Consider the following 24,666-nt stretch of genomic DNA (forward strand, 5'->3'; position numbering starts at 1 on the left):
CACCTGTTTGCCTGTGGTGAAATGTCAAACTGTCTCCTGTGAAACAGGTGACCGTGGATATATCTAATATCGGCAGATATAGTGGATAAGTGGGTCGGCGGTTCGATCCCCGGCTCCTGCTCCACTAGTCTCATGTCAATGTGTCCTTGAGCCAGACGCTTAACCCCAAAATTGCTCCCGTAGCTGTGCCTACGGTGTATAGATTGATACTGAATTGTAAGTCACTTTGGATAAAAGCGTCTGCTAAATGACTGTAATGTAATGTGAAAGAGACCTAGAGTCACTTGGTAGTCAGAGCTTTATTTCGAAAGATTAGAGCAGAAGCAGTATTTATCGTATACGGTAGCTTGACAGTCGTACCAGCGAGAGGAATCCTCGCTTGTGGTGTTTTGGTCCAGTCGAGCCCACTCACAAAAATGACAGCGCGGAAGTCTGGCTCACGACTGGAGACCGAGATAGAGCGGTGCCGCTCTGAGAGTCAATGGGACAAGATACCGGAGTTAGTTCGACAGCTCTCAGCCAAACTAATAGCAAACGGTAGGAAACGTGCGGCTTTCCCTGTCCTTCGTTTCATTCAGTCTGTCAGGCCTTCCCTCTGTCTGAGTCCTCGGTACTTCCTGATAGCGGCAGCCGATGCTGGGAGTTTTCCAGCCCTGTGCTCTTAGTAGAGCCACTTAGCTAAGAAAGGTCAAGAGAAATACTTACTGGGTTTTGCCATCTTTGGGCAGTGTGGTGTGTAACGACACACACTGAGACACTTTGATTTTAGGATAAGGAGAACTTAGCTTGTGGTCTGACAGCCCCCCCCCCCCCCCTTCACTGTGCTCTCCGTCAAGCTGAACTCCGTTCACACATCTGTTTTTAGGTTAATGTTGTCCTTGCTTAACTTGTATGACAATAACGTTACTAATAGTTGACTAACACCTTCACAGCAACATAACATAATAATTGTTTCACCTCTGTTACTAACATGTCACGATTGTGATGATGCCGAATTTACCAGAATAACCCCGTTATTAGTTATAAGCTTCTACATGTAATCCATATAGAGCACACGATTGCCAAAACTGTCTAAATTGGCAGATTTTCAATTATGTTTTTCGCAATTAGGGTCACTTAAGTTAGCCGTGTGGCTAAGATGCTTGCTACATGCTAACGCTAGCTGTCAAACTCCCTGCTGGTGGTAAACTACTACTGGCAGTACAGTAGTAGGTCGATGACGACAGAGGAACATCTTAGTTTTACAAATGAAAGAATGCTGTCTGGTCCCAGGCAGTGGCCTGTTCATCACTGTAGTCTAGATCACTGTTTTGTATTTATGAAATCCCATTCGTTTAAGTGTAAAATCCCTGTGCATGAACGCATCACGATGTAGATGGTGATGTCACATGTACATCGTGATGCGTTCATGTCACACAGATTTGTATAGTTGCCTCTTTCCCAGTTTTGAAATGGAAATTAGCTGGCTTGTGTGCAAACAGATTTAAAAGAAGGACATGTAAACCGCATTATATCCCATCTTTCCATGCAATTTAAATCCACCTATTATCATTACTATAGCATTACATATCACTCATGGTGGTTGCCATTGATAAATAACTACATCCTGTACTTAAGGCAGACTGCTTGTGGTGGTTTGTGCATTTAATTACCATCAAGACTTCTAGTGGGATTGATATCTCCTATTCTTTCCCTAAAATCTTCCTGTTAAAGAGTAACTTCACAACCCTGAAAGTCTTGTCTTCGCTAGCCTCCGGTGGTTAACGTTTTCACCTCGATGCAGTGATGTACAGGTGGACTGCAGGACCCTGTGACATCACTGTGGAGTGATGCCATTAGTGAGGTCAGAGGTGAAACAGGCCTGAAACTTTCAGCCAGAGAGGAAAGTTTGGTGTACTTTAAGATAGCTACATACAGTATATGGAGTCTAATTCAGTTATTAATAGTCAACATGCAGTGACTCTAGAAGGTAAAGGCCAAACATTAAGAGCTCTACTTATTTTTCTTTTTTAAGTGGTAGCTGAGCAACCACAGCCAAGAATGCCATTAGAGGAATTGCTCGTGTTCTGTTTTACAGTATGGTTGAGGAGAGCGGCGGGTTTATGGTATCATGGTCTAAAAACAGAAATGTTGTTGGATTCCTGTGAACTGTAAGCCAAAAAATAAAAAAAGATTCTAATGACTTCAGTGAGTGCTATTTTACAATTGTGGAAGAACATGAAGGAAATGCAGCCATTATGGAATGTGATGTGGCACAGGAGAGCTGTAATCTGTGGTCACTGACTGGCATCAGTAACAGGATTAATGCTCATTTCACCCTCTGAACCTCTTAAAAACATCCACAATCACACGGTTTCTAAGCTTGTTTAGGCTTCACATAATTCCGGCTGGTATGTGTGTAAGCACAGCAGTGTTCCTTCACATGTTGAGATATTTATTGCAATCACAGTCAAAAGTTTGTCCGTTCTGGGCTACTGTAGAAACATGGTAGCCGTAAATGCTTCACACTGGTTTTTTGGGGGTTTTTTTAAAGTGGTGAGGCAATTCTAGTCATGATTTCTCCTAACATCTTATGTTGTGTGTGTGTGTGTGTGTGTGTGTGTGTGTGTGTGTGTGTGTGTGTGTGTGTGTGTGTGTGTGTGTGTGTGTGTAGATGACCTAGGTGAGTTGTTGCTGGGGGAATGCAAGCTTCAGACGTACCTGAAGGAGAACCCCATCAAACAGGGAGCCAGTCCCAGGGGCCCACGGCCTAAACTGGTGGAGGTCAGGAAACACCTCACTGCTGCTCTGGACAGAGGAAACCTCAAGGTAACTGTGGATGAAGAGATGCCCGACAAATTGTGGTGGTTCATGCAAACTTTTCAAAATCGGCAGATATAGTGAATTTACAAAATATAAGAGAAAATGTTTTGTTTTCTGTCCTTCAGGCGGATTACCTCCAGGAAGTCAGTCTGCTGATGGCCAAACTGTGCTATGTGGAGGGAGAATACAGAGACGCGTTAGGTAACCGTCTGGTTTATTCACTCATCTTTAGTATCTGTTCCTGCTATGATGTTATTCATTTAATAATAAGTGCCCTTGGTTTTATGGATAAAATACTGGTTTACCGATCGATTTCCTCATTAATACATAATTGGTGACAGGTCACTACAGCAGGGTGAACCTGGATGACATGCAGCTGGGGGGAGCTCCTGTGTACAGGCTGTCCATGATAGCAGAGGCATACGCTACTAAAGGTACACACATACATACACACACACACACACACTTGCGCATACCCATGTCTGTATCCTTCTTGATTTTAACTCAGCACTACTGCTGTGCTCCACATGGTGGCAGTACAATGTCACTGCTGTGGAATAAACTGGATTATGCTGGATTGTTATGATTAATAAATGCACAGTCACACATCAGGCACCTCTGGATTCATTTGAATAATGGATATTCACTTGTTATTCTATTCTTATTCAGGTCATCTGTGTAACCGAATACAACTCTCAAAACTCAAGAAACCATTCCCTGTCATTTAAGATTGATAAGATAAGACTGCGATGATTATGAATTATGAATGATGTTTTGAGGCTCAAAGCAGCTTGGTTTGAAAACCAATCATCAGTAGGAGAAGATGATCACCCGAGGGTCAAAAACTACATCAAACAACTACCAAAAAACATGAACTAATGGTTAGAAAGGCATAAAATGTATACCAGACATTAATAAGTGACTCTTCGTCTTTGCTGCTGTGTATTTATTTTCTGTCGCCTTGCGCATTCTTTCCCTCTCTTCCCCCCCAGGACTGTGCTTAGAGAAGGTCCCAGCAGCCTCTCCGTCTCTATCCAATAAGAACACGGGGTCGCCCTCATCCAATAGGAGCACAACAGACCGGGACCAGGAAATCATCAACTGTTATGAAAAGTCCGGAGACATTGCTCTGCTCTACCTGCAGGAGGCTGAGAAGGTACACGTTGGTTCCACGTCGTGCTATGTCTTCAATCAGACTTCTAGTGAAAGCGGCATACTTACGGTCAATTGCTGTGTTTTCTCTGAGCGTCACCAAATATCCTGTTAGCACCTGGACTCCCGAATGCTTTGCCATCGCTGTGGGTGTGTGACGAAAGCTCTGCAGACAGTGTGCAAGTTTGATCAATGCGTTACCGCCGGTGACAGCCAACTGGCAAACAAACCTCTCCCTCTTAATTTGGAGAATGTCTGTCTGAAAGCTGACACTCTCCAACTGACTGAGCTGGCAAACTACAGTGAAGTGCAATGAAAGCCAGGAAGATACAAGTCAAACTGCCCCAACATTCAAATTATACTTAAATGAGATGTGATGATATAATTCAAATTATATTGCGATTATATTGTTCATGTTATAACAAGATTAGTTATATATACTTTTTCTGAAAAAGTAGCAAAACAACTACAGTTTCACTGCTTAAGACTATTAGGGTCGCCCCGCCAATTGTGCACTGGACATTTCAAAATGTTGTTAGATATAAGTTAATATCACGTTATAACTTTACATTAAACGTTTCACAGTATAAGAAGATACACAATATATTGTTATACGTTGTTATCTTGTATGTTGTAGTAAAATGAAAATATGTCGCTATAACGTGCAAAACATCTTGTTATAGCGATGAACATTTGACGTGATACTCATCTGTTTCTCTTTTTATGGGGTGGCAGCAATACGCTGCCGTAACTAGCATCATGAATTATAGGAATATTTTTAAATATCATACTTATTTTTATAAGTCAGTTAAGGTTTAGGGCCGCACATTTCATCTATATAATGCCACAGAATAGTGAGAAATACACATCACAAATCCCTAGAGTCCAAGGTGAAGTCTTCAAATGTCTTCCTTAGACTGACCAGCAGTCCAAGCAGTTTATTCTCACATAAGACAAAGAAGAGCTGCAAATCCTCACAGCAGAGCTGGAACCAGAGGTTTTCTTTTAGTGGTTTTGCTTGAAAAATAACTTGATGATTTCTCCATTATCAAAATAGTTACTGACTAATCTTCTGACTAATAATTAAAAAAAATTGTTTTGCTCTAGTAAAGTCACATCTGAAGTCCTTTATAGGATTATTAATGTAAAATAACCCATCATACTTGGATGTAGATGATGATGTAATTAAACAAAACATTTCTCCTGAGAGTAATTGTCACTAACACACAAACTAAGCAGCAAATTCCAACAGGTGTATTTATCAGCTATAGCCTAGTCATTTGATTCCTATCATAACTTCTTCTCTACAACGCTGGATTAATAATCCAGCACAAGTAACAGAAATTTAGGCCAACAAAGTTTAATGTTACCAACAGTCCCGTTCTGGCTGCCAAAGACAGGAACATGATCATCTGTATCTTGCTTAGTTAGCATTTCTCATGCATAAATAAATGAGATTTGTTAAATAGGCCACTGTAGAAATGAAATCGTTTGAGTGAGCTAATTTGAATCTTGCTGTCATAAAATGATGTCAGGCCTAGTGTTTACCTTGAAAATGTCCAAGATTATACACACAGACGTAATTTATTCTGTCTGTTGTTCACACAACATATAGCTGCTACACCGATGACTCACCACAGCTCATTGTTTTTAGTTAACCCTGTTTTCATTGTGTGCTGTGCATCAAACAGGACAGACAACCTTCTGCTCCGCTATTAACTGCATTGACAGTATTTCACACATAATTGATTTAGGTCAGGGGGGATTTAGGCAGATCTTTCTTTGCAATTTTGTGTTAACTTTTGTATTTCTTTCTTTATTCCCATCTGTTTCTGCAGGCCTTATCAGCAGGAATTCAGAACCGCAGCCCAAAGCCCGGCCCGACCGCCCAAGACCTGGAACTGGGCTACTTCCTGGAGACAGGCCTGCAGAGAGCCCACGTCATCCACTTCAAGAACGGGTAAGGAAATCAGAGAGACCCCGGAGAGTTACCTGTCAATCACTTCAAAACCACAAAACAGAGATTTTTAAGAAGACAACCAGAGACGTTTTTAGTATTTACACTCCTAACAACACTTTACAACCACTTTCCAGTTATCGTGTTACAAAGCTACTGACAGGTTGGTGAAAGCAGAACAGTGTGAACACTGTTAAGTAAGATGCGCAGCAGAAAGTAGTTCCCATAGCATTGTTGTTTTCATTACAGCAGAGATCATTTCAGGTAAAGCCTGAGGGCTGGATGAAATCTGTAAAAACTTCTGCCTAGTGCTAGTTCATTCCACTTCAGTGTCAGGAGAGGGAAGGAAAGGGAACTTAAAACATGTAGACAATGTAAATGTTCCCTTTTTATCCAAATGGAATTCTGAGTATATATCACACAGGAAGTAATGAATTCAAACTTATAAAATATAATTTAGTTTACTAACATCACCTCACATCATTTCTGATCATAACAACATTTGAAGCTGCCAGCATGGAAACATTGGCTAGCGCAGCATGAAATATGAACATTACCTTCAGACCTTTTCGCTGTCATTTTGCAAACTGTCTAAGGTTCAAATCTCCTAGTGATGCTACTAGATATTCACCTTTTCACTCACACATAGATAGAAACTTGAAAATGTTATGGACATGGTGTGGCTCATGCTCACATCTGTTGTGAGATATCTTTCATTCACACTACAGACTGACAAGTGTCCCTCTTCCTGTTTCCTCACTACATTGCCATAGCAACCTGACGCAAGGCGTGGGCCGGTTTCGGGAGATTCTTCGGGCTGTTGAGAACAGAACCACCCAGAGCCTCCGCATGGTGAGGGATGATGGGTTGGGAGGTTGGCTTTTTAACTTTGCTCTGAGATTAGGAGATGTTCATGTATCACTTCCCTCGCGTCTGTCTTTGGGATTTGGGAAATTAGTTTATTTGTTTTCTTGCCTGGTTACCTCAGGAAGTTCTCTTCCAGCCCCCAACGGTTCTTGTACGGATTAAACAATAAGTAGATATAGCGTGTTAATTAGTGAGCTTTACAGGTGCTGTTGGGAGGATTCTGTTACCTTCTGACAAACCCAGACTAGCTGTTTTCCCCTGTTTCCAGTCTATGCTAAGCTAGCTGGTGCTAGCTTCATATTTTCCAAACAGGGATATCTAACTCTCTGCAAGAAAGCAAATAAGCTTATTTCCCAAAATGCCAAACTATTCCTTTTTTAAAAAGACAGTGCTTCCATACTCAAACCCACCTATTTACATTCTGTCAGTCTGGAGAATTTGAATATGTCCAAGTTGTACAAAATAATTCCCTTCAGCTTTTCTGTAAACTCTGTTTGAAACTGTAAAGACTTTGATTATGATTGTACGTTATTATGATGAAAAGGATCCAGATAGCAGTCTGTACAATTCATATATGTATCATTAATATAACTGACTGTATTCTAAGTATATTAGAAGCAAAGTAAGCCCCAAGTAAACAGATTGCTGATGTGTTTGTACCAGATCTTTGCCAAATGTGTGTGTGTGTGTGTGTGTGTGTGTGTGTGTGTGTGTGTGTGTGTGTGTGTGTGTGTGTGTGTGTGTGTGTGTGTGTGTGTGTGTGTGTGTGTGTGTGTGTGTGTGTGTGTGTGTGTGTGTGTGTGTGTGTGTGTGTGTGTGTGTGTGTGTGTGTGTGTGTGTGTGTGTGAATGCAGACCATAGCCAGACAGCTTGCAGAGATCTTGCTCAGAGGAATGTGTGAACAGAGTTACTGGTCTCCTCTGGAAGACCCGCCCACCGTGTCGCCATTGGACGATCCCACACGGCAGGGACACACTCACACCAAGAACTACAGCCTAAGCCGACGCCCACGCGTGTACTCGGGAGAGAAGTAAGTGATAATGTGTGTGCGTTGATGCTAAAGTTGGAATGCGGTGGAAAATAGCCAACACAGCTCTAAAATTAAATCTTTGCCAATGTACTTTTAAACTTGTTTTTTTCTACATTTTTTCCTTTTTCTCTTTTCCTCTCATCCTCGTCCATGTTTCTGACTCCCTCTGTGCATTTCTCTCTCTCTCAGTCTGTTTTGCCCTCAGGAGAACACAGAAGAGGCTTTGCTGCTGCTGCTCATCAGTGAGTCCATGGTAAGCACAAACGCCTCGAAAGCTGTGGGTCCTCTACTCGGGTTTGGAAACCTTGATAGTGCCATTCCTGAATCTCTATATCTGTGTTTGTGTGTGCTCAGGCTAACCGTGACGCTGTCCTGAGCAGAATCCCTGAACACAACAATGATCGCATCATCAGCCTGCAGTCTGCGTCGGTGGTGTACGACCTGCTGACTATAGCTCTGGGCAGGAGAGGGCAGTATGAGATGCTGTCAGAGGTTAGTAATCCCTCTGTGGGCTGCAATCATAGTGATTGTGAAAAGTGTTAAAGCCCAGATACAACCATGGTACACCCACATGAAATCACACTTTAATTCCATTTTTCACATTTATTTCCCCAAACAAATTAATGTTTTATCACAATCCAATTGGCTCTAAAATGGCTGTAGAACTCGATGAAGCTTACAGATTCCCTGAGAAGGTTTGATGAAATGTGTCCTATTTCCGTTGTCTCCAGTGTTTGGAGAGAGCCATGAAGTTTGCCTTTGAGGAGTTCCACTTGTGGTACCAGCTTGCCCTGTCGCTGATGGCAGCTGGGAAATCAGCCCGTGCCGTTAAAGTCCTTAAGGAGTGTATTCGTCTGAAGCCTGACGACCCCACCATCCCACTGCTGGCTGTCAAGCTGTGTATCGGACCTCTGCACTGGGTAAGGAAGGAGTGTGTCCTGCAGACACAAACTCAGCGATTCTAGAACACTTTTGGTAAAGGTTTTTTGGAGCTGTGTTTTGCTCTGTTAATGTCTTTTTACTCTGATATCGCTTTGCTTTTTTTCCCTCTCCATTCTTTCTCATTTTATGTCTGTGTACTCCCACAATCCAGTTGGATGAGGGGGAGTGCTTTGGAAAGGTTGTGATTGACATGGGGGAGAAAGCAGCTGAGTTCAGAGCCAAAGGCTTCTTGGCCATCGGGCTGGTGTACAGCCTCAAAGCCACTGACGGTAGGTCTCTGTGTGTGTTTGCTGTTGTAGAAAGGATGATAATCAGGAACACTGAAAAGCATTAGGATTAGGATTTCAGTTAAATTAGGACATTTGGCAGATTGCCTCTTTGGTCGACCTATTGTGAGGGATGACAACATAGAAAGCAAGTCCCATATCTCATGTGAAATTGAGAAAATAAATAAGAGCATGCATCCATTTTTGTTTCTTGTTCTTTATAGGATGTTTTTACATAACAACTCTGCTTCTCTCTTTCTGTCCCTGACTCTGTCTCTCTGCATCTCTTCAGCATCATTGCGAAGCACACAGGAGGAGTACCAGAGGAAAGCTTTGGGAGCCTTCCAGAGGTTGGGACTGAACCATGCTGCTCGCCGTTTTCTCTTTTACACCCACATTTCACTCATTTAATTTTTTCACAGCACAAACTGCTCCTCAGTCTGACAAAATGGAAACTGTTCTCAATTTACTGTGTTATCGATCTATTATGTTTACCGGTATCATTTGAATCCTACGTCTGCTTGCACAGTTTTTCTTCTGTGTACACAGTATATGACTTGTATACGAGTCGTGTACACAGTATATGACTTGTATACGAGTCACATACTGCCACGAGTCAGTGGTAGAGCAGAGTCGTCCTTTAATCAGAGGATCGGCGGTTCGATCCTCGGCTTTGCTAGTCCATGTCGATGATTCTTTGGGCAAGACATTTGCACAGCCTGAAAGGGTGTGAATGATTAGATAGAGTCCTGATGGGCAGGTGGCACCTTGCATGGTAGCCCCTGCCATCAGTGTATGAATGGGTGAATGTAGTGTTAAAGCGCTTTGAGTGGTCGGAAGACGAGAAAAGAGATTTACAAATACAGTCCATTTACTGTCCTTAAACAACCTCCACCCATAAATATGTTTATGGACATCTTGGAAGCAGTCTGTAATGCACCCATCTTTTAAAGGGGTAGTCCTGATTTTTTTAACTGGGGTTGTGTGACGTCCTGATCCATAGTCGGTGTATTACCTACAGTAGATGGCAGTTGGCATGCTTCCAGTTTGGAGAAACGGTACAACAAAGAATTCACAGAGTGTACTATAAGAGTTATTTAATAATAAGGTGAAAGATACATACTCTGCATTACTCATCAAATTGTTATAATTCTGCAATATACCCTCGCTTGTTTTATTTTCCATCAGTCGACTTATTAATATGATGTTAAAGTTTCTAATTGTGTCTAAACATTTAAATATCCTCTTATTTGATTTTTTTATACGCTCTATTACTTTGCTGTCCCTGCTACCCTTTTACTGTTCTGCTACTGCAGCGACCCAATTCCCCCACAGGGATCTTTAAAGCTTCATGAAATCTTATTTTACTTTTTATTCAGCACATCTGAACACACAATATCTGTCTCTTTCTGTAGAGCTCAGAGTCTGTCTCCGACTGACCATCTAGCAGCCTTCTACTTGGCGCTGCAGCTTGCTGTGTCCAGACAGGTAACACAATCTTTAGTAATAACAGCTTAACATCACAATGCACATATCAAAACCATGCGAGTTTGAAGCATGGCTCCCAGACAGGGAGAGTCAGGGAACATCAGGAAAATTACACACCTGTCGCTTGACAAAGTGCTTTTTTTACCCCGACTGTGGTGAAAACCTGTAGTATGTAAATGTGTGTGTGTGTGTGTGTGTGTGTGTGTGTGTGTGTGTGTAGATCCCTGAGGCACTAGGCTATGTACGACAGGCGTTGCAGCTCCAAGGGGATGATGTCCACTCCCTTCATCTGCTAGCCCTGCTGCTCTCTGCTCAGAAGCACTACCATGACGCTCTCAATATTATAGAGATGGCTCTGTCCGAGTACCCAGAGAACTTTAAGTAAGACTGTCGACGCTACTACAAGACTTAATTTACAGCACACACAAAGTCTCTTTGTTTCTGGGTCACCTTATCTGGTGTTTATGTGTGTGTGTTGCGTATTGTAGTCTGCTGTATACCAAGGTGAAGTTGGAGTCGATGTGTAGAGGACCGGAGGAAGCTCTGCTCACCTGCAAACACATGCTGCAGATCTGGAAGAGCTTTTACAACCTTACCAACCCCAGGTAGACACACACACACACACACACACACACACACACACACTCGCTCCTTTAAATGCAATGACTTAATATGTAATATGTGTAAATCAGTTGCTAGCATCTCAGTCCAATCAAAAGAAATCATCTCTGTGCATAACTGCCAAAAAATCTAAAACATATGTGTGACTTTTTTATGTTTTATTTATATATACATACTGTCTATGTCTTTCAGGGTTAGTAGTATTTATGGAGTTGAGAATTAGAGGGAAATTTCCAATTAACCTAAACTAAACAAAGCTACTTTGTCATATTAGTAATATTATTATATATTAGTTATTCGAATAGAATTAGAACATTTTAGAAATTCAAAATATAGTTTTGTGAAATGTCATTTCAAATCTTCTAGTCTTTAAACGATAGCTCTAATCTAATTTACGTCATTATGAAACAGCATTTTCATCAAGAGTCATATTTCATGTTACGTCTTTTACTCTTCAATCAAAGTCAAATATTAGAATGCTGATGTTAGTTTTGACAGTCGATCCAGTTTGCGACAGTTAAACCTGGCAGTGGCTGGCAGCATTAATGTTGAGTAATAACTAATCTCCCTTTTTTTCATAGTTTTGTTTATTGAAGTTTTCAGGGCATACATGGATCAGCCATTCAGTTTTTAAGTTTAATTTCTGAACCGGTAAGTGTACATAGGTTAATACCTCTGTACTTGGAGAGATAGAGAGAATATGTAATATGTTGTTGCATAATATTAGGTAAAAACAACAACAGATGACAATAAAAAGTGATTAAAAATGACAAACAACAAATAAGTTAATTATTTAATTAAATAAAGAGATACAAATAGAAACAAAAATGAAATAACAGAAAGATAGCAAAGAGATATTAAAAATCTAAGTAAAATGTTTTAATTAGTAATTTGTAAAAAAATTCAATAATAAAATAAAGACACAAACTAAAAATACAACTAGTAAAGGATAAAAGAGAAGATTAACAATACCATACTTTTCTAAGGTAGTTATTACTATTATGTGCATACCCTGAGTTAGCGTTTCAACTAATCTCCACAGAAGAACCAGTTTGTGTGCTGCAACCCATTTAAATGTAGTGATGTGTAAAACAAAAGGCAACTTAGAAACCAAATGAATGTACTCTCAAACTCATGTTTGCTCATCAACCTGGGCAATGCAAACGGGAGCTCAGGCATGGGTTTGTCGTGTGTGTGTGTGTGTGTGTGTGTGTATTTGTACGTGTGTGTGTGTGTGTGTGTGTGTGTGTATGTGTATTTGTGTGTGTGTGTATTTGTGCCCGTGTGTGAACACATGTTTTTGTGGCAGTGATTCTGGGCGTGGCAGCAGTCTGTTGGACAGAGCCATAGCAGACAGACGACAGCTCAACGCCATGACTCTGCCTGACTTCAGTGACCCAGATACGGGTAGGCACACACACACACACACACACACACACACACACACACACACACACACACACACACACACACACACACACACACACACACACTCACTCCTACTCAGGAACCCTCAGGACCTCCCCAGTGAAACTAATACAATTGTGCTCATTGATTTTCAGTAAACACAATTTATTTCTCTCATCTAATAGTGACCATATTTCCTTTTTTGTACAGTTGTCAATTATGATTTGATTAGAAAATGGCATCAAGAGGGAGATATGGCTTCCTGTTTCTTGTTTTTGTATGGATCCATTCTCCCTCATATCTACAGATATCAAGGGAAAACATTTGCCAATGCTCCAATATTGCTTCATTGACATTATTTTTTTCCTTTTTGCGTATCAAAGAGTTATCATGATACCATGTGTCACAAAAATTATAAACTTTCCAATGTGAGAGAAGTTTAGAAATATTGTTTAAAGCGTATGCAGATTGGCAACCAGTGACCTGTATGACTTCCCTTTCTTTATTCCTTGATTTATTTAACCCTTTTCTGTTTTATTACTTTTGTTTGTTTCAGTCTCAGGTTCTTCCTCTTCTCACTCTGGTTCTGAACCGGTCTCCCCCACCTCCCCTTCCACCATTTCCACCCTCTCCTCCCCACTGTCCTCCCCTGCTTCCCCTTTTTCCCCTGTCTTCATCCTCCAGCCTCCTCCTCTCCCTCCACCCAAAAACCCATCCTTCCTCCCTCCCTGCCCTCCTCCTCCTCCTCTTCCTCCTCCTCCTCCTCCTCCTCCTCATCCTGCACCCTACAAGACCAGGACTCAATCCTTTCGCAACCACGTCTGTCTCCGACAGCTCTCCTCCAATTGTAATCCGCCTCCACGTCCACTCAGCCTGTAGCATGGTGTGGAGAGTGACCTAAAAGAATACACCAAGTTTTTGGGAGATTTGCTGATCAATTTACTCGTGCGTTTATTAATGAGATGCTCTGTGCTAAACAGCATCTTGTTAAATATTAATATCAACTAGAAATATCTCAAGTAGAAAAATTCAGAAACTGAAAAAGGAGCTCACTGATGTAGCTCATGTTAGATGTTCTATTTTTTTTATTTATTTTTTATTAAATGTTATAAATTGTACTAAATCTATCACTACACTAAATAGGACAGTATCATACTAGTATAAGTTTATCATACATTTGTTTCTAGCTATTCATGTTTCATGCTATTCATGTTCATGTTTATGATATTTCTTTCATATGTTATCAGTATAATATTACAGCGATGGTCCAGAGTTTCTCCAGATAACAGAGGAACAGGTTTTGTCTAGCTGAACAGATAAGGTAGAATATAGCTCACCGAGTCCAGTGTTGCTGGCCTTTACTACCAGTTTACAGAAAAACAAGGCAATAAACCACAGAGCATCGACGTCAACCTAATTTCTAAGTTAGCGCCCACCACTGATCTGATTTAAGCGCTTTACAAGATTCTCACTAAGATTTTAGACAAGGTGAATCTTGCATTTGGCCCTTTGTCTTAACCTCACAAGCATGGACACGCAGTTTAAAACTAAACTGACTAACCCTCAGGATGTGCTACAAAGTCTCACCTAGATCTCCGAGCTGCTGTGAATCTAACATGTAACAAAGAAACGCTTTGGCTGGTTCAGAGTGCAGTGGAGCCTCGATGGATCTGCTGCAGTTGTTTTGTGTTTTTTGCGACTTGCTCAAGGTCTCAGGTGAACTCACTCCCTCGGCGTGCACATGTTTAAACTCGACACACTCACAGTTGATACAGCTAGGATTTCGAGATCAGTTAGGTTCTTTTTTTGATACTACTGAAAATGAGTTTTACATGTTACAGCTTTGCTGTCCCTCCACATCTTTCTGCTCTTCCCTGCTCTTTTGTTTTTGCTACTATTTTGCATCCTCCTCCTTTCTCTTTCTCGGTTTCTGTGAGGATTATACATTTGTGCCAACATTAATTTGTCTGGCTTCCCGGTTCCAACCTTATGTTGTCTCTCCTTGTTGCCATCTCTTCTACTAATGAGGTTTGCACTGGAAAATACCGGTTGTTATTTAGTTAAATCATTTAGCAGCATAGTAAAATCATAAGTCATTTTTCTCGGTTAGCCTGAGAACAATTAGATGATTTAAAACCATGACAATAAGTCCATCACAATGATCACAATTACTGAAAATCTGACTGGATTTTTTTGTTGCTGCATTAAGTGAGCACTTTTGTGCGCATTGTCATTCAAATAAAATGACAAACGTCAAAAAAAGATGAGCCTATTTCATAATTTTACTTAATTACACTTGATGGCTATTACTACTAGTAAAAGTGCAGATTTGCTGCTAAGTAAGCATTTATTTGAACAGATTATGGCATAAAAAAGGCCCAAGTGTGGAAGCTTGTCTTATGTTATGTGGTCTAAGAGGCTGCTGTGAAGAATACAAACCTCGTCATTGTGCTCTACAGTCTTCCTTTCTGGAATCAACGTTCTTTTTTTAATCGTAATGATTTGGATATCTCTTCTCTGTCTCGACCTCTCTTTCGATCATTAACGATCGTCTTTCTGTTTTTTCCCATCCCTCCGTTTTTTTCAAGGCGGTCTTCAGGGCGCTAACACTCTTGGTTTTTCCTCCATGTTTTCTGTTTGTAAGTAGCCATCTGACCTCCCTTTTTCCATCCTCTGGTCCCTGTTGACCCTCCTTTCCCTGACGAGGTTCCAATATATGTACAATATCTGTACAAAGAAAATATGTACATATATCCTCTGCTTTAACTTGATGTCTGCAGCCAGTTTCCAGGAGAATTGTATTGAATTTCTATCAAGTTGCTGGTATAAATATTTAAAGGAATACAACGACTTGAAGGAATATCTTCAGTATTGAAAATCGCAATGTGCACACACATTTTTCAATTTATCAGAACACAGCAATGTGAACGATTCAGGAAACAAGCATTTTGCAGCACATTGAGTAATAAAGGGCAGATGGAGGTAGCGTTTCTGAAATGTTTATCCTCTTCAGTCAAGCAAATGCTCACAGAGCGACAACAGAAAGGAGAGGAAGAAGCAGCTTTCTGCATGTAGCGCCAATCATCTGTGAAATGTAGCTGTTACAAATTATCTAAGTTGTTTACAGTCATTTGAGTGACATAATCAATTGATATCAAGCTATTGTGGAAAGGTTGTATGAGAATTATGTTTGAGAGAAACAATATTTATTATTTTCACCTCTGTGCATCTATTACCAAGATTTTATTGGTTTACTGCCATTTAGAAGTAACACTTGAGCACACTGCGTAAATGCTATCAATACAAAATGAACCTTTCATCATCTTGTTGCTATTCAAATTTGCATTACACTGGAAGCAGAGGAGGAACACACACTAGCCAGTGTATGGTGTGGTGATTAGTGGCATTCTTTTCCCTGTAAGTCAGTGTATTCCTTTAATTTAGTGAGCAGCTTTAGTGCATGTGTTGCTGTGTGAATTGTCCACATTTTAGGCAACGTCACGAAAGGAAGCTTCTTTAGTCGTTTGTTAGCAAATACGTAAATGTCCCCGAGTGAAGACTTGTTTCTATATATTGTTTTTATTAAATAAATTTGCTCTGGAAGGCAAGTGAGAAAAGAAGAAAATTCTGGTGATCCATTTTCTTAATTGTTTTCTCTCCTGCTTTTATAACTTAAGAACAGGCAAAAAATGATCTGCCATGATCATCTTTCTATGTTCCTTACTTTGTTAAAACAGGTGAAGAGCAGGGGAAGAGCAGGGGATGTTGTTGTTGTTGTTGTTGTTGTTGCGACTGTGGCTAAGTGGATAGCAGGGCTGTCCTTCAATCAGAGGATTGGTGGTTCGATCTCCTGCTCCACTAGTTGCATGTCGATGGGTCCTTGAGCAAGACGCTTAACGCCAAAATTGCTCCCGTAGCTGTGCCTACAGTGTAGAAATGTGATAGAAAATGAATTGTAAGTTGCTTTGGATAAAAGCGTCTGCTAAATGACTGTAATGTAATACTCATTTTGGCCACAAGAAGCTGAAGTGCACCTCTACCCCATGTTCTAGCACCGACTAAAATACATTTTAGCCAAAAGATAGACATGACAGTAATGTTACATAACTTGCTCACACACATTATTTATGTATTTATAACGCATGGATACATTACAACTCGTCCATTAGAAAAAGGATCACCAGAACTTTTTGTCTCACTTGCCTCTCAGGGCTTCCGTAGTTTTAGTATTTTTTTATTCTTTTAGAAATATCCAGTTGATACACTGTCTTGAATATTCGGGGCACAAAATGGCATAAGTGAAAGCAATCCATATGAAAATATACAGTACCATCTCTCTTCCTCTTTCTCCAACTCTTTAACCAATTCATCCCTGACTGAAAAGCACTTCATTCTTTCCCTGTCCAGGCCATGTGCCTTACTGTCTATATGAGGTGCAAGCCTTAGGGTGCATGATATCACCAGTGTATTCAGGAAAGTAAAAGGGGTGGATAGATATAAATACATAAATAAATGCAGAATTTATCAATAATTTGCAGTGCGTTTTCTTTAACCCTTGAGTAAATTGGCAGGTAAAACAATTGGTCGCAAGTGCCGCTGACACATAACTGTGCAAGTTATTTAGGATTTCATCAATAAGATGAATACTGTAACATTTGAATGTGCTGCACGAGTCGGCGCTGCTGTATACTGGCATCTAATATACTACTTCTTACAATAAGCCCTTTAAACCTTAAGCTGCTCAACTTCAAATACATTTGTGTCGTGAGAGAGAGAGAGAAATCCTTTTTTAAAGCCACTTATCAGCAACACATACAGCTTTAATATTCAAATCTTCTCTTTTTATTCTTGTCACTCTCATCTTTTACACAAGGGTAGTTCCTCTCCCTTTTCACAAAAATACACAGTTCATATCAATGTAGTGAAAGAAGTATTTAGGAGTTTAGATCACACTGTGGGAGACCAGAATAGTACGAGAAGGGGGTGTGAGATATTTTATTAAAGTAAAGCTTTTATTAAAGCGAGCTGCGACCACCGGGACATAAAAGGCATATAATTATGTGTTATCTAGTCCCTTCAGGCTGCACTTGACGTGACTTCTATTAAACAAAACAGGCCAAAAGTGAAAATGAAAGTCCAGCACTGTCTTAATGTCAGTCATTATTCTTCCCAATCTTTTTAAGAAATCCATAGCATACACAGTATCCACATTTTACAACATTTAATGAGGGGAAATGTATTTTAAATTTGTTAAAATTGTAAAAGTGGTTCTTTAATTGATCCAAATTCCAATGCCACGCATAGAACAGATCACAGTGGATTAAGTCATCATTGTTGAGTCAATATTTATCAGCTTAAATATTACATCTGGACATTTTATTCAAAATCATGCATTAAAATATGGAAAGAACGGTTAAAATTTTCTCGACGTTTTGATACTTGTGTGGTCTTCATTGGAATCAGTTGTAACTGACACTCAAAGAGTAACTCTCTATCAATGTATCATGTATGATAATAGATAGGTTGGCAATAGGGGATAAGTGGCATTTGAAAAATATTCACATGTATGTTCTATGTAACATTAGAAAGATATGATCATATGTGAAAACTATTATGGGCATGGACGCAGACATCATATTATGTTTTGCTTTCACAGATCTGCAGTGAAACGTGGTGGCCATTTTGCGTCCCTGTGATCATTTTATGTCATTGAAACGAATAGACAAAATCCGGAACACACTTCTTTCAATTACTAATCCACAGAGTGCAGATTGATGCGGTGTTTATGCATGGTAGTGCAGAAATTCATTCATTTTGACCCGGTTAAGCTAGGGCCATAACACTGTGTGTTGCAGCGTGTGGAATGGTGTGGACTGATTAAAGGCTTTAGGGCAGGAACAGAAAACCTTGTGCCAATGTGGGCCCAAAGTTTTGAGCTTTTAACTTCACCCAAACACTCTGGATTTCACTGGTATGTTCCTCTTTTTCTGTCAGAAGTTAAGGGAAACGGTGAAATCTGCTAGAGTGTTTGGCTGAAGTAAAACCCTGCGCTGTGGCACACGGCTGCCTAACGCTGCTGCAGTAGTTAGTCAGTACCTCTAGGAGATGGCGTGTATAATGGTTCCACTTTGTCCCCCCCCCAGGCTCGGTTCATGCTACATCTATAGCAGCCAGTCGTGTAGAGCAGGCTCTGTCTGAGGTGGCCTCCTCTCTGCAGAGCAGTGCCCCCAAACACGGACCCCTGCACCCCTGGATGACCCTGGCTCAGATCTGGCTGCATGCAGGTATGCAAACGTACATAACTGTTACATACATGTAAGTGCAACAGATACAAGCACTGGGCTGGTATTTTGAAAAGAGTTGATTTGGGTTCCTAAGCAAAATACTTATACTTTTGTGTCTTCGGGCCTTTCCAATCCCTGCTGATGACCCATGTTGACACTAAGAGACTGTAACCTGTGATGTTAATGCTCATTGCTTCAGTTGAAGGGGTCTCATGGTAAAATAGCATTAGGATCACTCATTTTCAGTAGATGATTGAATGGTACAAGTTTCAGCACAGATGCTGTCTCAACTGCTGTCACATTTCTGTCTTGGCAAATTCTGGATGAGGTCAGATCGATATTTGTCACCTAGTTCTTCCCTGAAAGGTCAGAAAGTGAGTTACATTTCCAGTATATAACTATATTTTTAACACTTGGAGTAATAGCCTTTTGTCTCGTACTACTCCATACTCCAAACTAAGTATGGTATGCTACATACATCATCTTCCTCCTATCATAGGCGCCATCAAACAAACAGACTTGAAGTTGCAATGAGTGTTCTGGCATTAGCTTGAAGGGTCATGTATAACAGCAGTTTGACGGCCTTCGCTATCACAGCAGATTAGATTTGCTTTGGAGTAATCTCGAGCCCCGATTGTCATTTCTGCATCCCCAGCAGACACAAACATAAGCAGGCTGAAGAGTACACATAAACATGCAGACAGCGCACACACACACACACACACACACACACGGAGGTTGCTTGTTCTCCCGTTTATCTCTCCAGCTGCTTCCTGTCAGAGGTGGTCATTTCCAGCTTGGCGACACGACTAATATAATCATCCAATCACAGGACAGACGGTTGAAACTCATTTCCTCTGTCTGTGTCATTCGTTGTTTGTATCTCTCTCTCTCTACACAGATCACATTAGTTGACCTTGATACTGAAAATGTTTTTCTTATTTATGCTGTTTGAGGGAGAAAAATGGAGTTATGCTTTCTCACCGCTTTTTCTTTCACATTTTCTGCTTCTCCATTTAGCAAAAGTTTATGTTCACCCTAAATACATTTTGCTTTCTGTTTGTGGCTCTTCATTTTAATACATTATTTTAGTTTGAGAGGTTTAAAAATGTTACTTGAGATGGAGCAGCATCCTCTTTGTACAACACAGCAACGGCATTATCTGAATCAGAATGAGAATCAACTTTATTGGCCATGTACGCTTACGCATTCAAGGAATTTGACTCTTTTTTTGACTTTTTCATTGCTCTCTACTTACATACACAGAATTTACAATAAACAGGAAAGGGAAACGAGACAAATAAACAAAAACAGAACAAGTACGAGAGAGCGCAGTACCGAGGCTGGGCATCTGCGGCGCCATCTTAGATCTACATTAATAGGAAATGTAGTCTTGATTGACATTAATAGGAAATGTAGTCTTGATTTTATAAGCTGGTTACATTGACTATTATCTCATTTGTTTTCAGTAATTATACCAAGCTGTTTGTTGATTGGACAAAGATAATGATGTTTGAAACTACTACAAATTGCACAATGTCATAAAAAGGTCATAAAAAGGCATACTATGGTGTACCATAAAAAATGGCATACAAATTGCATGTCATAAATGCCATAAAAAGTCACTCAGTTAAACACTTGTGTTTGCAATCTGTCCTCCCTGTCTGTGTTTTCTTTGAAAGCCGAGGTGTACACCGGCATGTCGAAGCCCGCAGAGGCCTCGGCCTGCACGCAGGAAGCCTCAAACCTCTTCCCCACATCCCATAATGTGCTGTACATGAGGGGGCAAATCGCTGAACTTAGGGGCAACATAGACGAGGCCAAACGCTGGTATGAAGAGGCCCTGTCCATCAACCCGACGCATGTCAAGACCATGCAGAGACTGGTAAAACACACACACACACACACACACATACACACACACACACACACACACAGACTGTTCTTCTTCTGTTGTGTCCTTGTGTTGGGCAGCTTGGGAACATAACAAACCTTGATCTTCGCGCATGCAGTGTCCGTAAAGCTTGAGGGTTTGTTAATAAAATAGATAATGTCACACATGTAACTGTGTACTGGGTTTACGAGACACCACAAAGTCACATACACCAGATCCAGAATTAAGTTTGTACATTTTCAAACGCTACCACAAAAAGTACAAAAAAGAAAGAAAACCAAATTTCAGTCCTTCATGTCTACAACAAAATTCATAAATCACTCATAAATAAGACATCAGAAAAAATACCACCTAAATAATTCATCTAGCCTTTTTCCCCCCAGGCTTTTGAGAGAAATAGGATTTGTAGTGTTTTGACACAAAATCATCAAAGAATGTACAATCTAAAGGAAATAAGACACACTATCTATTTCACAGAGCTCACACAATTAGTTTCCTTCCTGAATATTCTTGAATCTGCCCGCCTCAGTGGCCTGAGGAGGAATACCAGTTTTAAACTGCGCACCTAGAGGTCTTTGACTTGATGAGATGTGAGACATGATTCAGGGCCCTACTTTTGTTCAGTATGCATATATGTCCTTAAATCTGGTCAAACGTGAATCAAAGCTGATGAACGAGAGAGGTGCGTGTAGCTCTATCAATGGTGACACGTGTGTTGTTCTTACGGTGGAGGGTGCTGTGTGTCCCACAGTTTACCTGTTCATATACACTCTGTCCTCTCTCTCCTCCCTCATCCCCAACGTCCCAGAGTAGAAAGGGAGGAGGCGAGGTGAGGCAAAGTGGAAGTGCAGGACTGTTTTTATTTGCTGCTTGATCATCATATATTGCTAGGTGACATGTCAGTGATTTACTTTCTGCAATTAAATACAATTGCACAACAACACTTGTAATGTTACAAGTCAGGCTAATGCATTGGTGCCAACAAGAATCATCAACACCAGTATCTGAGTTAAAATGCACAGCAGTACACATTCATCACAAACACGGCGACTGTGAGCCTAAAAATGTTCTTCCTCTCTTGCTTCATCTTCCTCCTCCACCCTTCTTATTCTTTGTCTGTCTACTGTCCACAGGGTCTGATTCTTCACCAGCTGCAGCGCTACAGTCTGTCGGAAAAAGTCCTGAGGGATGCTGTGCAGGTCAACAGGTAGGTGTGTGTGTGTGTGTGTGTGTGTGTGTGTGTGTGTGTGTGTGTGTGTGTGTGTGTGTGTGTGTGTGCATGTGCGCATGTGTGCGTGCGTGTGTGTGTGTGTGTGTGTGTTTGCCAATGAAATGTACGCGATTATTATATTTTAGTCACTCACGACAATATTTCCCTTTCGTCACTTCTACTTTTCTCTCCTCACCTCCCTTCTCCTCTCTTCTTCCTTTCTCTCCTGTTTCCTGCTCTCCTCTCCTTCTCTCCTACCTCTTCCTTCTCTCCTCCCCTCTTTAATTATCTCTCATCTCCTCCTTCTTTCATCCCCTGCCTCCCTGTTTCCCTATTCCTCTCTTGATTTCTCTTCTCCCTACTCTTTTCCTTTTCTCTTATCCTTCCTGCATCCTATTTTTCTCTCTCACCCCCCTCTCTCATTCCATCCCCTCCTCTCGTCTCACCTTCTCTCCTCCTTTCCTTTCTCCTCAGTACGGCTCATGATGTGTGGAACAGCCTCGGTGAGGTGTTGCAGGCTCAGGGAAACGCCGCCGCTGCCACCGAGTGTTTCCTCACTGCCTTGGAGCTGGAGGCCAGCAGCCCCATTCTGCCCTTCACCATCATACCCAGAGCACTATGAAACACACACACCGTCACAGTTCTAGCCTCAGTACTGTAGCACAGTGGCACAAATGATGGACCTGCAAGCTGCAAACACCCCGTAGACACACAGTATGCCTGCATGCCAGTTACACACACCTGCACAAGGGTTTGCTGCCGTACCCTTACTGTAAATACACACAGACACACACTGTATAGAAAGGCAGATAGTACACATAAACATACATACACGCTTCCCCCCTGTCAACCCGCCCTTCCCACAATGCCTTGCTGTGAACCCTGACTGTGTGTGTGAATGTGTGTGTGGGTGCTGACCTGCACTTTTTGTGTGCCTGTTTGTGTTCGTGCATGTACACCCATATCTGTATGTGTGTGTGCCAACATGTTGCCTGTGCATATTTCTGTCTGGCTGTATGTGATTTGTTCTATGCTGTGTGTTTTTGTTCATTCCTGTTCATAGACGTAAATAAGATTAAAAGAGTTGGGATCCTACTCTTGCGTTGCTAGTATTCAGAAGCCTAAGAGTTTACATTTTGTTTACATGTTATTTAGTTCATTTCTTTACGAGCCAAATATTACTGATAATCTCAACACACACACACACACACACACACACACACACACACACACATGTTCATACGGTTACAGTATGGCTGGCTCAGGAGCATTGACAGACACGATCAACCGATGACTGAGGAGTCAATCAATCAGTAAAGTCTAAATGCCAAAACACAGGCTGCATTTACACACCCAGCAGATCAGATTTAGAACGGCTGATGTTCAAAGGACGGCTGTTCTTTGTTTCTACATTTTGTTTTATTAAAGCACATTTTCTCTCGTGTACAGCCTTTGCATGCTCTCTTTGTTAAACTATTAGAACATGACATTCTATGATTTTACAAATATTGCCTAATATTGCACTATTATTCAATTTCCCCAAGGAAAGCTTTGAAACTAAAGGAATAGTTCAACATTTTGGAAAACGTGCTTTGTTTTTTCCTTTTGTTGCTTGAGAGTTAGATGAGAAGATTGGTACCATTGTCATGTATTAGACAGTGGAATACATTTTTCCATCTAACTCTTGGCAAGTAATCGAATGAGCATCTTTTCCAAAATGTCAAACCATTGCTGTAAAATAAATCCCATCTTTATATGAATACTTGTACATAGTTCATGCTTTTGATCTGTTGGGGAAAGCTGAGCAGCTGTAGTCACAATAGATGAACACATAAGAGTGTCAACTACACAAACAGAAACTAGATAGTGTTACAGATAACTAACTAAATTTCATATGAATTTGAAAAATCAGAGCTCCTATGTGCCATTTATATATTAACAAATTGTAAGTAATAATTGGAGGAATCTGTTTCTCAAAAATCTGATTTAGTGCCGTGTGTAAATGCAACCAGTGATTGTGTTGTCTTTGTGTCCTGTCATGTTAAATACAACTAGATGAATATACTTATTTTCATTTAATTATAAATACAAAGGATTGTTGTTGTATATTTGATTGTTCCAAGTGTATTATTATTATTGCTATGGTTTTAGAAAGTAAATTATAATTCTATTTTCTGGAGAGTGATGTTACTGAGATGCAGTTGGAGGAATAAAAGGATGAATTTGTTGATGTGAGCTCAGTCAGCGAGTCTTTTGTCCAGTAAATGAATGACTGAAACGAGGAGGATGACAAAGACAATAAAAGTGGTTAAAAACATGTGGGACGTCTTGTCTGTTGTATGTGATATATTGAATACATTATTGCTGTAAACAGTACAAAAGCCTGAGTATAGTATGTCATAAAAAATCAAAGGCAGGGTTGGCAGTCTTCAAAAACCTTTATATATATATATATATATATATATATATATATATATATATATATATATATATATATATATATATATATATATATATATATATATATATATATATATATATAGTAGTTGAAATCCGCATTACATGCTGATAGCAACCAATGAATTAAATGCTCTGACAAAAAAAAATGTAAAATCTGGTTTGTGTGGCCGTCACTGGCCTTTAATAAGGCCGTCCAATGATTTCATTCCGGCATGCCTGCCCATGCACTCCTGCTCGTCACCAGAGTTTTCCACGAGCTACTAGCTTGACAGCTGTGAGTACAAAC

The 24,666-nt window shown here is 40.5% G+C and overlaps 1 protein-coding gene across 2 annotated transcripts; it reads left to right on the forward strand.

Annotated features, from left to right (window-relative positions):
* The first annotated feature begins 372 nt into the window (after window positions 1-372).
* ttc7b (tetratricopeptide repeat domain 7B) lies at window positions 373-24,237 on the forward strand. 2 transcript variants are annotated; one of them, XM_068717671.1, is made up of 23 exons: window positions 373-537; window positions 2,654-2,808; window positions 2,928-3,003; window positions 3,144-3,236; window positions 3,795-3,958; window positions 5,793-5,914; window positions 6,685-6,763; window positions 7,633-7,808; window positions 7,998-8,061; window positions 8,163-8,300; window positions 8,540-8,728; window positions 8,902-9,019; window positions 9,309-9,366; window positions 10,432-10,504; window positions 10,725-10,885; window positions 10,993-11,109; window positions 12,435-12,532; window positions 13,089-13,379; window positions 15,121-15,171; window positions 18,676-18,816; window positions 20,499-20,701; window positions 21,844-21,917; window positions 22,395-24,237. In XM_068717671.1, the coding sequence occupies exons 1-23, from the start codon at window positions 417-419 to the stop codon at window positions 22,540-22,542; spliced, it is 2,910 nt and encodes a 969-aa protein (XP_068573772.1). In that variant the 5' UTR covers window positions 373-416; the 3' UTR covers window positions 22,543-24,237. The 2 variants fall into 2 exon arrangements, with proteins under 2 accessions (XP_068573772.1, XP_068573771.1); XM_068717670.1 differs by lacking the exons at window positions 13,089-13,379; window positions 15,121-15,171.
* Window positions 24,238-24,666: the final 429 nt, after the last annotated feature.

This window comes from Cebidichthys violaceus, unplaced genomic scaffold (assembly GCF_023349555.1).
Source record: "Cebidichthys violaceus isolate CVI_PGR_0920_01 unplaced genomic scaffold, fCebVio1.0.p SCAF_22, whole genome shotgun sequence".
In the NCBI taxonomy this organism is placed as follows: Eukaryota; Metazoa; Chordata; class Actinopteri; order Perciformes; family Stichaeidae; genus Cebidichthys; species Cebidichthys violaceus.